At 44.1% G+C, this 15,802-nt stretch overlaps 1 protein-coding gene and 1 long non-coding RNA gene across 2 annotated transcripts; one reads left to right on the top strand and one right to left on the bottom strand.

The window, feature by feature from the left end:
• The first annotated feature begins 9,096 nt into the window (after positions 1-9,096).
• On the top strand, positions 9,097-12,295 carry Tp53tg5 (TP53 target 5). Its single transcript, XM_090352417.1, has 5 exons — positions 9,097-9,198; positions 9,497-9,571; positions 9,771-9,901; positions 11,085-11,595; positions 12,178-12,295. Exons 1-5 carry the CDS (start codon positions 9,097-9,099, stop codon positions 12,184-12,186), a joined length of 828 nt encoding a protein of 275 aa, XP_090208543.1. The 3' UTR covers positions 12,187-12,295.
• Positions 9,163-12,348, bottom strand: LOC150050531 (uncharacterized). The gene is made up of 3 exons (XR_016538669.1): positions 11,525-12,348; positions 10,927-11,096; positions 9,163-9,242 (listed from the first exon to the last, which is right to left on the bottom strand). It is a non-coding gene; the product is annotated as an uncharacterized LOC150050531 (long non-coding RNA).
• Between the last annotated feature and the right edge of the window lie 3,454 nt (positions 12,349-15,802).

Here is a 15,802-nt window from a genome sequence, read left to right as displayed (position 1 = left end):
TACAGGAAGGGCCATAAAATTTACTTGAAAAACTGAGGTTATTAAAGATATATATTGTAAATGCAAGAGCGATCACTAAATTTTTATAAGAAGTACAAATTAGCACTTGCCTGCCATGCACAAAGCACTTGGTTCAAACCCAGCAATGAAAATAAAAGGTAGAGTTAATGAGCTAATAGGGGAGATAATACAGAAGCCAAAGAATATTGGAGTAGAATCCAGGCCCAGTGGCGCTCACCTGTATTCCCAGGAGGGAAAGACTGTGGTTTTAGGCTGTGGGACCTCTAGCAAAAGCGTAAGACCCTATCTGAGAAATAAGACCAAAATGGGTTGCCTAGCAAGAAAAATACCCTGAATTCAAACCCTAGTACTACAAGAAAGGAAGATAGAAAGAAAGAAAGAAAAAAGAAAGAAAGAAAGAGGAGAAAGTCCCTTTATTTATTTTTTTAAATTTTTTATTGTAATTAGTAAAAGGGTTACATGATATTTGCCAGATAGAAGGTGCATTAATTCACATACATTGATACCCTTTCACATGTCTTGGTCCCTTTAAATATGAAGAAAGATATGGACTAAATGTGAGTGGTGAGCTGGGCGCCAATGGTTCACGCCTGCAATCCTAGCTACCAGGAGGCTGAGATCTGAGAATGACAGTTGGAAGCCAGCCCAGGCAGCAAGATCTGTGAGACTGTGCTATCCAATTAACTACCAAAAAAGAAGCAGAGCTGTGTTTCACGTAGTAGAGTGCTAGCCTTGGGCAAAAAAAATCTCAGGGATACCACCCATACCCTGACATCAAGTCCTAGGATGGGCACCCAAAAAAAAAATGTGAATGGTGGAATAAGATACAATAACCTGGAGAGGAAATGTTAATAAGAGCAAGGTACGTGTCAGAAGGACAATTACCTGGGATAAAGTGGGGCATCATAAAATGAAAAGGTACAATTCACCAAGAAGCTAGTACCAGATTTCAGAAAGAGTGAAAACCAACAGACTTGAAAGAAGAAACAAAATCTACACTACACTATACTTCTCTCTTGGTAATCAATAAAACCAAGTAGACAAAAAAATGAGTAAGGAAAATATTCACCTTATATTTACCATCTGAATGAACATTTTTATAACTATATGCTTAGTAAAAACCTAAATTGCTCCTGAAGAAAGTATTAACAGAAGCCCTAGGCCTTTGATAAGGCTGTGGTGAGGGAAGGCAGAAAATTTGAGAAAAACACTACTGGAACATAAGTCATGGCAAAAGGCTTAGCCATCTGTTTCCTGCAGTGAACTGAGAAACAGAAAAGAGGCCCAACAAGTTGGATGATGTCACTAAGAATGTTTCCTAACAGTATTGAAGGTGCACCTGTTGTCTTTTTGCTTATAGTAAAATACAGTTACGATCCCAGAGGATGCTTAGCAATGCTGGGAACCATTTTCAGTTTCAGAGCCGAAGAGGTTTCTACTATCATCTAGCTAGTAGAGGCTGGAGATGCTACTAAACATCCTACCATGTGCAGAAGAGCTCCTCTCAAGCTGCCCCTCCCTGCTTCACCAACATCAAAGAATTATCCTGCCCCCAAAGGTTAACATATAAGAAAGAACCAAGGCTTCATGGTTTGGGAAGTGTTCAGCCTCTCCACATGGCAAATGATGGTAACATTAAGAAATGGCTTCCTGGCAAAGCTTAAATCCAGAGCACTGCCAAGAAATCCTATTCCAAATATGCAACTGAGACTCTGACTGTGAAATCTTATGTGAACATCTCAGGAAGATTTAAGGAAGTGCTTCAGAGTACTATTCAGAAAGATAACAGAGATCCACACAAATTATAATCATGTCTTGCAGAACCTCTGATTCAAACAACTAGGATTCTAGAAAGCTCCAGGGGGATTGTCTCTTGGCCATCCCACCAGAAGGCTATACAAAAGAGAGGAAACATGTAGGTATATCTTTTGTTTGCCAGACTGGATATGAATAATACTCAAATCAATCTACAAGTTTTTATAAAAGATTATTATATATCCAGAAACATCTCCACCTTGAACTTTATAGAGTAAAAAAAAAAAACCAAAAAACAAAAAACACAAAAACAAAGCTGGGTGTGGTGGCTCATGCCTGTAATCCTTGCTATTCAGGAGGCTGAGATCTGAGAATCACAGTTCAAAGCCAGCCCAGGTACTACAAAGCCATAAGACTCTTATCTCCAGTTAATCTCTAGAAAATAGGAAGTGGGGCTGTGGCTCAAGGATAGTGCGGTAGCCTTGAGCTAAAGAGCTCTGGGACAGCGCCCAGGCACAGAGTTCAAGCCTCAACACCCCCCCCCCTAAAAAATTAAGATTTCAGGTTCTGATCTGGAAATTTTATTTCTAAAAAAAGTGACAAAGAATAAGCAGAAAAGACAAACTATCCACCAGGAATGAAAAGACGGCCAGGGTCTACCAGGGACAAGTTCTGCACAGATGACATTGACAGTTTTGTGGAGGACCAGTTCATTCTTTGAAAAGTACAACCAGTCAAAATTCACTCCAGATGAACCAGATAATTTAAATACAAATGAAATCTGTTGTTTATTTATTTTTGGTAGGTCATGGGGCTTGAACTCAGGGCCTAGATACTGTCCCTGAGCTTTTTTGCTCAAAACTCATGCTCCACTTTGAGCCACTGAGCCATTTCAGTTTGCTGGTGGTTATTTGGAGGTAAGAGTCTCACAGACATCCCTGCTAAGGCCTGGTTTTGAACCTTAGTCCTTAGATCTCAGCCTCCCAAGGAGCTAGGATTACAGGTATGAGCCACTAGTGCCTAGCTTGGAATCTATAGTCTAAAATATATGAAACATCCTTTTTTGTTTCTTTCTTTCCAACAGGGTTTTACTATATAGCCAGGTTATCCTCCCACTTGGAGTCCTTCCTATTCAGCCAACTCAAATCTGGGGAATACAGGAGCAACTCACTGTATCTGATGTAAAAAGCTTCTGAAAAAGAAATCATTAAGCTGAGATGGTTTTACTAGAGAATTCTACCAACTTGGTAGGTGCCCCCAGACAGGTCTCTACTGCCTGCAATACTCAAGTGCTGATATTACAACCATGCACCACCATGTCTAGCTACTCCAATTTATTGTATGAGGCCAGAATTACCTCAATATCAATGAAGATGTATGAAGCAAAATATAAGAAAACAATTTTACTAAAGTTACCAAATTTGAGGGTATTGGTGATAACATTCCTTTATTATTTTTTGGTTGTTCATAGTATAAGTAGTGTCAAACTTTCTGATTTTTTTCACTGTTGTTTGAGACAGAATCTTACTATGCAGCCCAGTCTGTTCCAGAACTTTCTGTATAGCCTAGGTAGGCTTTGAACTCATGATCCTCCTGCCTCAGCCTTCTCATCACTGGGATTATACACATGAAACACCAGACTGGCCCCAATTTCACTTCTAATATTGGTAATTTGTGTCCTTCATTCTTTCCTTTTTTCTTTCCTAAATTTGTCTCATATTTTCCCTTTCCTTTTTTTTCCTATCTTTTCCTTTTATCTTTTCTCCTTCCCTCCCTCCCTCCATATCTCTCTCTCTCTCTCTCTCTCTCTCTCTCTCTCTCTCTGTGTGTCTCGCTCTTATTTAGAGGTCTGATAGTTTCAAAGAATTAGTTTGGGATTGCACTGATATTTTTGTTTTTTTATTTCTTATTTTAATTTCTTGTATAATTTTTAATCCTTTCTTGTGTTTTAGATTTACATTTCCTTTTTTTTCTCATTTCACAAGATGAAAGCCCAGATTGAGTTTAGACCTTCTTCCTCTTTTTTAATACAATATGTAATTTATTACTATACAATTCCCTGTGAGCAGTTTTGCTGTATTCCATATATTTGGTAAGCTAATTTCTATGTTCACTTAATTCAAAATAATTGAACATTTCTGTTGTGATATCTGTGATCCATATGTTAGTGATATAGTGTTTTAAGTTTCTGATATCTTTCTTTCACATGGTTTCTAGTTTAATTCCCCAGTAACCAAAGAATGTATTTTGTTGATAGCTCTGTTTTACATTTGTTCAGGTATATTTTATGGCCCAGAATATGTGTTCTATCTTGACTGCCTATTAGATTATAAATGCCTATTAGATTAACTTGATCAATGACAGAACTTGGGCCAACTATATATTTACTGATTTTCTGACTGCTCGATTTGTCAGTTACAAAAAAAATGGTTGTAAATCTAACTGTAGTAGGATCTATTGCTTCTTGGAGAAAGATAATGTCTTCTTGAAACATGGAGTCCTTTACTGTTATTTGATGCCTGCCTTTATCCCCACTAACACTATACTACATCAACAGTACCATAGAACAGGGAACAATATCCCTCATAAAAGTAGACATGACAATTTTCAACAGAACGCAGTAATCCCCTTATATATGGGGGTATTTTCAGAGACACCACCAGTGAATGCCTGAAACCAATAAGAGTCCCATATAGAATCCTGTATGTATGGCTTGTTCCTGTACATATATCTGTCATAAAGTTTACCTTATAAACTTGGCACAGAAAGAGATTGGTAAAAACTAATAATAACAACAATCTATAACATACTGCAATAAAAGTTATGTGGACATGATATGTCTCAAAAGTATCTTATTGCCCTTTGGCCTTCTCACTTAGCACTGGACAGCCTGTCTTTGGCATATCTGCATTGCCAGCCTCACTCCTCTTGGGCCCTGGTGCAAGTATTAAGTGAAATATGGATTACCTGAATATGAGGGCTATAGTGACGGATGTTCTGATAACTGACATAGCTACTGAGTGACTAAGGAAGGGGCAGTGACACTGTGACCCGGCAGGGTGATTCACATCCTGAGCAGGATGCAGCCGGACAGCACCAGATTTCCATGCGACCCAGAATGATGGGCAGTTTATTTTGGAGATATTTCATTTATTATTTTTGAATCACAGTTGACTGCAAATAACTGAACTCACAGAAGATGAAACCAGCAATTGTGGGGAGAATTGGGGGGGGAGGAGCATGGCCATACTAGCAAACCTGGAAATATAAACCAACAACAATGATGTTGCTCAGGGTTACAAGTCTGGTTCAGTATTCAAAAAATCCAGATGGCAATCGTCTTGCCCCAGGGCTAGGATTGCATATGCACCACTGTATCCAGCCTTGTTTGCAGAATCTGTTGTTCCTTAGGGATGTTTCTGTCTCTTGACTTAAAGATGTTCTTCCTCTTCACCCCCTCCTTCATTGTGGGGTTTGAACTCAGGGCCTAGATGCCGCACCACGGATCTTTTGCTCAAAGCTAGCACTCTACCACCTTAAGCCACAGCTCTACTTCCTGTTTTCTGATGGTTAACTGGAGAAAGAGTCTCAGGGATTTTCTTTTCTTTTCTTTTTCCAGTCCTGGGCTTGAGCTTAGGGCCTGAGAACAGTCCTTGGGCTTTCTCAAGGCTAGAGTTCTACCACTTTAGCCTCAGCACCACATCCAGCTTTTTTCTATGTATGTGATACCAAGGAATTGAACCTGGGTATTCGTGCATGTTAGGCAAGCACTCTACCACTAGGCTGAACTCTTGAGTCACAGGGATTTTCTTATCCAGGCTGTGTTGATTTTCTTATCCAGGCTTTGACCTCAGATCTTAGCTTCCTGAGTAGCTAAGATGACAGGCATGAGCCTATAATTAGCACCCGGCTATAAAGATGTTTTTAATCAGTCCAGACCTCCCCAGAACCCAAGTTAATTGCAAAGTAACTAATAAGAGAATGGCTTAGATCAGAGACACAGACAACATGAAAGCAGGGACACCAAGCCTTTCTCCTGCTTTTAATTTTAGGGACAGCAGTAGTGGATTTTAAGCACCTCTTGCAATTGTGAGAACACACAGACAGACAGACAGACAGACAGACACACACACACACACACACACACACACACGCACGCGCACGCACACACACACGAGCATGCAAATACTGGTCAACTATGACTAAAGTCTATCCATGATTGTACTTATGTCAATTTCCTGTTTCGATGTGTAGCTTTGAGCAGTGTCACCACTGAAATAAGCTGGTATAGGAGAACTTTCTATACTATTTTTGCAATTTCAATTTCCTCTGACTATAATAATTTAAAAATTTTAAGAATAACATTTATTTATTTATGCCAGTACTGGGGTTTGAACTCAGGGCTTGGGCACTGTCCTTGAGCACTTTTTGCTCAAGGCTAGCACTCTGCCACTTGTGCCACAGTATCACAGCTTTTTCTGTGTATATGGTATTAAGGGATCAAACCCAGGGCTTCATGCATGCTAGGCAAGCACTCCACCACTAGGCCACACACTCCCAGCCCCAAGAATAATAATTTTTAACAGTGAGAAAAGATCTTTGCACTCCAAAATTCTTCTGGTAGGATGCTGGTATACAAAAATGGAACCATTTTACTGCAAATGCACATGCCAAAACAAAATAAAAAAGATGACTCAGAACAGAGTTGAAAGGCAGAGTCAAAACCCACTAATAGGCTGCGAGTTTGGCCTTAGAGGTAGAGTGCTTACCTAGCATGCACGAAGAACTGGGTTCGATCCCCCAGTATCACATACATAGAAGGAGCTGGAAGTGGTGCTGTGACTCAAGTGGTAGAGTTCTAGCCTTGAGAAAGCCCAAGGACAGTGCTCAGACCCTGAGTTCAAGCCCCAGGATTGGCAAAAAAAAAAAAAAAAACCACTAGTGGAGGAAGAAATAAAAAGAGGACAAGTGGGAGATTGGGGAAGGGACAATCAAAGCACCTTATTCACGTGTGAAAATTAATAATGAAATCCATTTCTCTGCAATATATATATATATATGCATGTATGTATATCTTGCTTGTATTCTCGGTGTGTTTTAAACTCAGGGCCATAGTGCTATCCCTGTAGTTTTTTTTTTTTGCCAGTTGAAGAGACTGAACTCAGGGCCTGAGCACTGTCCCTGGGCTTTTTCAAGGCTAGAGCTCTACCACTTGAGCCACAGCACCACTTCCAGCTTGTTTTCTATGTATGTGGTACTGAGGAATTGAACCCAGGTCTTCATGCATGCTAGGCAAGCACTCTTACCACTAAGTCAAACTCCCAGCCCCACAGTTTTACTTCTGGCTTTTTTGGTGATTAACTGGAGAGAAGAGCCTCATGGACTTTTATGCCCAGATCTCTAAATCTTAGCCTCCCAAGTAGCCAGAATTACAGGCATGAGCCACCAGCACCTGCCATATATAAGTTGAATTTTGTTGTTGTTGTTGTTTTCCCCCTTGATTGTGGGGCTTGAACTCCGAGCCTGGGCACTGTCCCTGAGCTCTTCAGCTCAAGGCTACTGTCCTACCCCTTGAGCCACAGCCCTAATTCCCCTTTTCTAGTGATTAATTGGAGATATGAATCTCACGTTCTTTAGTGCCCAGGCTGGCTTTGACCTACAGTCCTCAGATCTCCTGAGTAGCTAGGATTACAGGCATGAGCCACCGGGGCCGGCTCTTATGGATTTTTGTGCTCAGCTGGCTTTGAACTGTGATCCTCAGATCTCAGCCTCCTTAGCTAGGATTATAAGCATGAGTCACTGGCACCCAGTTCATATATAAGTTTTTAAAGAAAAAAGGCTAAGATTTTGTATACAAATCAACAAGTGGATTTTAAAATGCAGAAGAAAAGCAATTAGTCAGTCTCGGTACTTGAACTCAGGGTCTAGACACTATCCCTGAGCTTTTTTGGATCAAAACTAGTGCTCTGCCAATTGAGCCACAGTTCCACTTATAGTTTTTTTGCATGGTTCATTGGAGATAAGTATCTCAGGGACTTTCCTGCTTGGGCTGGGTTTGATAGCAATCCTTAGATATCAGCCTCCTACATAGCTAAAGTTACAGGTGTGAACTACCAGTGCCTGGCCCAAAAAATTTTTTTAAAGGAACAGAAAAATTATAGAACTTACTGTCTGATTTTAAGTGTTACCATAAAGCTACAGTAATCCCAGCAGACTATAAGATTTACTATACAAGAATCAAAATGGGGGCCGTGAGTTTGGCCTAGTGGTAAGAGTGCTTGCCTAGTATGCACGAAGACCTGGGTTTCATTCCTTGGTACCACATACATAGAAAAAGCTGGAAATGGTGCTGTGGCTTAAGTGGTAGAGCTCTAGCCTTGAGAAAGTACAAGGAAAGTGCTCAGACCCAGGGTTCAAGCCCCAGGATAGGCAAAAAAAAAAAAAGAAAAGGAAAAGTCATGCTGTATAAACTAAAAGGACAGAGCAGAGTCTGTAACTAGAGACATGTATATTGTTAACTGACTTTTATTTTATTGCTGATGCTTGGACTGGAACTCAGGGCCTAAGTATCCCTGAGCTTCTCTGTGCTCAAGGCTAGCACTACTACTTGAGCCAGAGCACCTCTTCTGGCCTTTTCTGAGTACTTTATTGGAGATGAGAGTCTCACAGACTTTCCTGCCCAGGGTAGCTTCAAACTGCATTTCTCAGATCTCAGCCTCCTGACTAGCTAGGATTACAGTTATGAGCTAGAGGCACCCAGCTCAACTGGCTTTTTAAAAAAAGATATGATCTCACTGAGTAGCTGATTGGCTTTGAACTCAAAATCTTCCTGTTTCTGCCACCCTGGCATTAGAATTATCAGCATGTACTACCACACTCTTCTTGTATGTCAGTTTCTTGTAAAGTAGAACATATAATTAACATATGATCCCGTAATCCTATTCCTAGATAGGCATTCCAATGAAATAATCTGTATCCCAGCCAACCACCACTGCTCATGCCTGAAATACTAGTTATACTCAGAAGGCTGGAATCTGAGGTTCATGGTTCAGAGCCAGCCAGGCAGGAAAGTCAGTGAGGCAAAAAAATAAAAGAGAAATAATCGTCCTTACCACAGGAGTAGGCTGTTGCTTGTGTATGCCTCTCCAGGTGGGAGTTTCCTACTCACCCCTACCCCTGCCCCACCATACTTCCTGGAGACCCAGCCCTGGTGCTGTCATACATTTCAGTGATGTCACAGCTCCTCAGCCCAGTAGCTTCAGCAGCACCCATTTGATGCCCAGGCCAAGTGCTGGCTGAACTGAGAGGGGCAGGGCACAGATGGTGCCCAGACCAGTCTTGCTTCTTCAGGAGTTGAGGCCTCACAGCCACAGCATGAGTCCATCCGAAAAGAAGAGGCCCAAGAATACGGTGATTTTCAAGGTCAGATTTTTGACTGGATACTGGGTGATATCCCTAGAAAGGGCCTTAACAGAGAATCCAGCCATAATTAGGGAGCGTGCTTGCCAGGCTGGGGGGAGAAGGAAAGACAAAGGGTAAAAATAGATATCAGGAGAGGTCAAATGGTCTCTCCAGTTCTGCCTCCAAACCAAGAGGATAAAACTCCCAGGCTGGAGTGGTGAGGGTATATCGGGCAAATGGAGGCATTGGGGAAATGAAGATTCTTCCTGAGACACACACTCACTCTCTCTCTCTCTCTCTCTTTCTCTCTCTCTCTCAGATCCAAGAAAACGAACTGCAGGACAAGACAAAGCAACCTGCCAGCAAACTAATCAAACGAGACCGACTTAAAATGGTGAGAGGCTCCATTCTGGCCCTAGCTTAGGGGAAGCTGAGTCCCCTACACCATGCTGCCCCTGGTTGCCAGGCTGGGTGTCAAGTGGAGTGACCCAGAGGGGGCAGCAGATCCAGCCCTGTACCAAGCTGAATCAGGGGCAGGGGAGTGGGAGGCTATCCCAGGAGAAGTAGAGCTTCTACTTTCTCAACTCTCCTAGGTGTTAAGAAACTTGTCGTTCTTGAAGCTACTCAAGAGCTCAAACCGTCGGATCCAAGAGCTACATAGCTTGGCTAAAAGGTGCTGGAATTCAATAATCAGAGTTCCCAAGATCCTCCAAACCTCCTCTGGGTAAGTGCAGCCTACCTGTGACCTACACAATGGACCAGCTGTCTTTATTGAAATGAGATACAGTGCAAGGGCATTTAGAGAATAATGTTCACAAAGGCTTTGTGTCACAGGTTTTTTGGTACCTCTTTTACTGATAGAGGGATGGAGGCTCAAGAGATAATGTGATTTTGCTTAGTTAAACTGAACTGGTTAAGTGGCAGAGCAATGATTTGGGGATCACTCTTGTCTGAACAGAGCAGGGGTTATCTTCCTCCTCCAGTTCTGGGAATAACCACAAGCTGGGGTGCTGAGTATGGGGGAGAGATCGCTCTTATCAACCACACTCTGAACACTGGCCGCTGAACCCTGAGGATCATTACATCTTGCTGAGGCTCAGTTTTCTCTTAAGTCACATCAGAATTGTAAGGAATTTTGAGCTGGACGCTGCTAAGGACAGCTGCAGTGCCATGCACTTTATGAATATGCACTCATTCATTCTTTGCAACAATACTAGGTAGGATTATTCCAGTTTCCCCAGGAGCCTGTGCTACACAAAACCACTGCCTCTCCTATGTGACAGAACCATCATGAGAACATGATAGTCATCACCATTACCAGACAGCTGGCAGGGAAATCCTCCAGGGCAATGCCTCTTACTTCCTTCTCATCTGGGTTCTTCTCTTTGATTTGGTTTCTTGGTACAGGCAGTCAGGAACAGAAGGATTAGGATCACAGCCCCATACGTTTACAAGTTTGTTGTTGTTGTTGTCAAAGCAGTGGAAATATTCAAATATCTGTCCCTAAGTTCCAACTGTGTTGGGGGGGGGTTATCCCATCCCCACCACCCCCCTGCTGGGGAAGACGGTGGCTCCACAGAGCCCTAAGATTTCTTGAAAACCAAGTAGAAAGGAACACTGGGATGTTTCTCCCTCTAGACTGCAGTGCCGAGACAGAAAAGCCTAACCTAATGGTAGGCTATGTATTCCTTAGTGACCTAACTACTGATCATTAGCCTTTCACACCCCTTCCCTGCAAACTAATCATACCTTCTACACCCAGACCCCTGGGCAGTAGAGAAGTTTCTTTTCAGGCCACATCTACATTTCTTCACAGATTCCCCTGAGCAGGCCACCTACAACTATGTCAGGATTAGGCTGGAGAATCAGGGCCTCTTCTCTGCTGAAAGTCTTTCCTCTCCTTGCAGGGACAACAATGTCTGCATGAAAGTGAAAGAAAAGAATGAAGAGCTCCAGAGGACTGCGTCCCTAAAAAATCAACTGCAGTCCCAGAAAGTAGAGTCCATAGGGGAACCTAAGGAGCCAGGGTCCAAGGATTGGAAGCCCAAGGTGGAGTCAAAGCCGGAGAGCAAGGCAAAACCCTCGGCACCTGTAGCAGTGCCAAGAGAACAGAACCGTGAGGGTCCAAGGACGTCAAGAGGTGTTGGCCTGAGAACTGGAGCCCAGGGGCGGCAGCTCCGGTCTTCTAAGGGTCCCCACGCCCTCTTCTTGAAGTCCTATCATCACAGAACTCCCATGGGAGACAAGAAGCATCTGAACGTGGGTGACCAGTGGTTCTGGTTTGATGGGCTGCCCACTAGAGTCCATGTCCCAGGGCCCCGGATCATGTGCAGACCCTCTGCCTTACGCTGGACTAAGCGCTGCTGCACCCGTTTCTGCTCCGCATCCCTTGAGAGGCCTATGCACCGTCGATACAAGGTGGGTGTGAGGACACCATTGCCGAGCTGGGGTGAGATGCTGAGCCAGAGCAGGCTCCAAACTGGGCTCGAGAGCCAGGAGCCAGGATGTGGAGTCTTGGGAGCTGTGGCTGGCAGTGCGGAGACTCTGCCTTTGGGGCCCAGAGAGGGGAAGCCATTCTCCAAGGCTACACAGCGGGGCTGCAGCTGGGCTGAGGTCTCTCGGGATACAACTAGGGGTTCTGAGGAAGGAGGGAGACCTGAAGTATAATTCTGATGTGGATCATCTCATTGCACGGACGCCTCACGCAGGGTGAGGAGCTGCTGTGGCTCTGAATTTCAGCCAGAGATTTAAGCCAGCAGATTTGGTTTTAAATGTGGGGGGAAATGGCCAACTTGGGTCAACTCAACTCGTGTTTAGAGGGAAGGTTGGGAGGGCCTGCCCCTCACTTCCGCATGCACACTGATTTGGGGGGTGCGGGGAGACCTCAGTGCCTCCTTGGAAGAACTGATGTCCAGGAAAGGAAGGGGTTACTGTCTCCCGAGTTTAAATGGCGCCCTCTGGGGCGCGCTCCGCGCCTAACACCCAGGTCTCCGCATGCAGGTGGTGTGAGCAGGGATGGAGACTGGAGATGATAAAAGGATAGAAATCTACCATCCGCTGAACGCCGGGGATGCACGGGGAATTTCAACAAATAAAAAGTCTCCCATCTCACACCAAAGGATGGTACCCCTGGCCCTGCCTGCTTGTTTGGGGCTGAAGTGCAGAGGAAAGATGCCCTCGGCCAAGACGGGGCGGGGAGGGGGGGCGCTAAGAGGCCGCTCCCAGGGCCACGTCCCAGGCTCCTAAGGTTAACTTAGAAACAAAACTGCGCGTGCGCGCCCGGCCCCGCGCCCCAGCCCCCACTGACGGTCGGGTCCCGAAGGGCGCACTCTGTGAAGTCAGAGGGCAAGGGCGCGTGCCAGCTGCCTCACAATGACCCTGTGCCTTGCCCAGGGCCACACAGGCAGAAAATGCCAAGAACGAAAAGCAAGCCACTCCAGTCTGCCAAGCCTGGAAGAAGGGGGCGGGGAGCTATTGCGAGCCTGGAGTGTCCACGTGTCTCGTGTCAATAAATGGATGTCATCTGGACCTCCCACTGCTCCCCACTTGGGCCATCCAGGGGCGAGGAGGCCTCAGGGAGGGAGGGAGAGAAGGAGAGAGGGAGGGAGGGCTCCTTTGTCCGGCCCACTCCCCCCACTAGTGCTCCCCAGGTGACCAGGTGTGGCGGGCAGCCCGTGGGGCACTGGGTCCTTTTCTTCAACAGTCTCCACCTTGGTTCTTTTGCAGGGCAACCTTGAACAATAACCTGTATTCCATCCTTCTTCTCAAGTTTCTTTTTTGTTTTGTGCCTGGCCTGGGGCTTGAACTCAAGGCCTTCTACTCTCATTTGGCTTTTTTACTCAAGGCTGACCATTACCAGTTCTCCAAATTACTTCTGTTCCATCAGCCAATAGATTATGTACACTATAACCTCAACCAAACTTGCTAGGTATGGGCAGTTTGATCTCAATCAAAAACAACAAAAACCAAAAAATAAAACCTGTTTCCGGGCCAGGAGTTTGGCCTAGTGGTAGAGTGCTTTCCCAGCATGTACGAAGACCTGGTGGGTTCAATTCCTCAGTACCACATACATAGAAAAAGCTGGAGGTGGTGCTGTGGATCAAGTGGTAGAGCTCTAGTCTTGAGAAAGCCCAGAGACAGTGCTCAGACCCTGAGCTCAAGCCCAGGACTTGGGGGCAGGGGCAGGGAAGAAAGCATCCCTATGGATGCTGTGCTCCGCTGACCCCAGGGACACCACCGGGGGATGGTCCTGAGTGTGGCTGAACAGTATGAGCCTGGGCAAGATTAGCAGCCTGCAATCTGGCTAGAGGACAGATCTGAACTCCAGCTACCCATGGGTATAGCCAACTTACTGGGGTTTGAACTCAGGGCCTGGGCACTGTTGTTGAGCTTCCTCAAAGATAGCACTCTACCACTTGAGCCACAGCACCACTTCTGGCTGAAGTGTGGTACTTAAGAATCCAGGGCTTTGTGCATGCAATGCAAGCACTCTATCACTAGGCCACACTCCTCCCCTCCCTCCCCCACCTCGACTTTATATAACCACTTTAGTTTCTGGGCTCAGTAGTAGCACTGGGGTACTAATTTGAGGGGCCACTCCAGAAATGGCTAACAATTTAAGTGGAAGACAACCTGTTTGAATCTGATCTTAAAATGAATGCCTTTGAACAAATCACAAGACCTTTTTGAATTTATTTCATGGTTTTTTTGTTTTTTGTCAGTTCTGGGCCATGAACTCAGGGCCTGAGCACTGTCCTTGGACTTTCTCAAGGCTAGAGCTCTACCACTTGGTATGTAGTACCAAGAAATTGAACCCGGGTTCTCGTGCATGCTAGGCAAGCACGGTACCACTAGGCCTTTTCTCAAGCATCTTTCCTGGTCCTATTTTATTGTGCCATAAGGAAACTCTGAGGCAGGGCTGTGCTTCTTTAGAAGCAGCTTCCTAACTGCCCCATTTTAGGAAACTACCAGATCTTCAGCAAACAAACCCAACTTTTTAGGGCTGGCGATGCAGTTCAATGGTAAAATATTTGCCTAGCATTTGCAAGGCCCTGGGTTCCAATCCCAATGCTAAGAAGAGCAGGAAACACTGTGTTCACATTTGGTCTTTTGCCAAAATGATATCTATGTTCCTGAGATGGTCTCCATTTCCTGGATTAGGGAACTTAAACAACTGGAATGTGAGCTGGATGCAGTGGCTCTTGCCTGTAATCTTAGCTACAAAGATCTGAGGGTCATGGATCAAAGCTAGACGAGGCAGAAGACTCTGAGACTCATCTCAAGTCACTCACCAAAAAGCAGATGGTAGAGCTATGGCTCAAGGGATAAAGTATCAGCCTTGAGTGGAAAAAACTGAGATATCACTCACCAAGTTTAAGCCTCACTATCAGCACAAAAAATGGGCTTTGGAGGCAGGCAGGCCTAGCTTTCTATTAACTGTGTGATGTTAGGAAAAATTGTTTCTTTCATCAATTTCAGTTTCTTTGCAAAGGAAGATGGAGGTAGCAGTTCAATATGAACTGACTTTGTAAGGCCTGGCAGATAGCAACATAATAGTTGGCTACATCACAGCCAAGCTTGTCCTATCTAACATTAGGGTACAAAAGTTCAGAAGGAAGCTGTCTTCTGTGAATTGGGGGAGTGTGAGGTAGCCTAATAATTATAACAGAATTATGGACTTCCTTTGTGTGAGACACTGCACTAAGTGCTTTACCCATGATTAGTTAATCTCTTATAATAACCCACAGAAGTATAATCTGCCCTTGCTTTCTGCATCCTTGCAAATAAGGATGAAAAATGTGAAATAAAGATGATGTCCATTTAGAACATGTAGACTTACTTCCTAAACAATCTGTAACATTGTAACAGCATTTACAGAGCATTTACACCGTATTGGGTATTACAAGTACTTCAAGTGTCATTTGAACTAGATGAGAATGTGTCCGGTGTAGGTACCATCCTTGTTCTTCAGAAATAACGACATCGCCTACTTTCCTGTGATCATTTCGAAATCTGTAGTCATTTATTATATATTCTCTTTCTTGAACAGCTAGTAATGTTTATAAAACACTATTCACCTTCAGTGAATGTTTTTTTTTAAAGTGCTTTGTATTTAAAACAATACAGTATGGTATTAGCAGCTCATGCCTGTAATCCTAGCTATTCAGGAGGCTGAGATCTAAGAATCACAGTTCAAAGCCAGTCCAGGTAGGGAAGTCCAGTCTGTGAAACTTTTATCTCTACTAAAACTACTCAGAACAAGCTAGAAGAGGCACTGTGGTTCAAGTGGTAGAGTACTAACCTCGAGCAAAAGCAGCTTGGGACAGCACCCAGGCTGAGTTCAAGCCCCAGGACTGAGGGAAAAAAAAATATTTTTTTAAAGTAACCATTGGTAAATTCCTTGCAGTGCCTTCCTTATCGGTAAGCTACGGGAGATGGAATTTCCCATTTAGGAAGACTGTTTGGAGCCAAAGCCCTTACCCTCTGGTGGACATCTTTTAAACAGTCAGTGGATATTAAAACACTACTGCATAGTCTTTTCAACTGTTACTACCTCAAAAGGTATAACAATCTTGATTTTGACTGTCACTTTGTTCAGTCACTCTATCATTATGAAAAAAACCTC

The sequence above is a fragment of the Megascapheus bottae genome, chromosome 18, assembly GCF_031878675.1.
Source record: "Megascapheus bottae isolate mThoBot1 chromosome 18, mThoBot2.hap1, whole genome shotgun sequence".
Lineage (NCBI taxonomy): Eukaryota > Metazoa > Chordata > Mammalia > Rodentia > Geomyidae > Megascapheus > Megascapheus bottae.
The sequence above is the reverse complement of the archived record's forward strand: the minus strand, read 5'-3'. Positions and strand labels throughout refer to the sequence as shown.

What these genes read in the sequence shown, in the direction of transcription:
- Tp53tg5 (XM_090352417.1), top strand. Translation starts at nt 9,097, where the DNA reads ATGGTGCCCAGACCAGTCTTGCTTCTTCAGGAGTTGAGGCCTCACAGC. An exon ending in AACGAGACCGACTTAAAATG is followed by an intron (nt 9,572 to 9,770) that starts GTGAGAGGCTCC and finishes CAACTCTCCTAG; the next exon opens with GTGTTAAGAAACTTGTCGTT. An exon ending in ATCCTCCAAACCTCCTCTGG is followed by an intron (nt 9,902 to 11,084) that starts GTAAGTGCAGCC and finishes CTCTCCTTGCAG; the next exon opens with GGACAACAATGTCTGCATGA.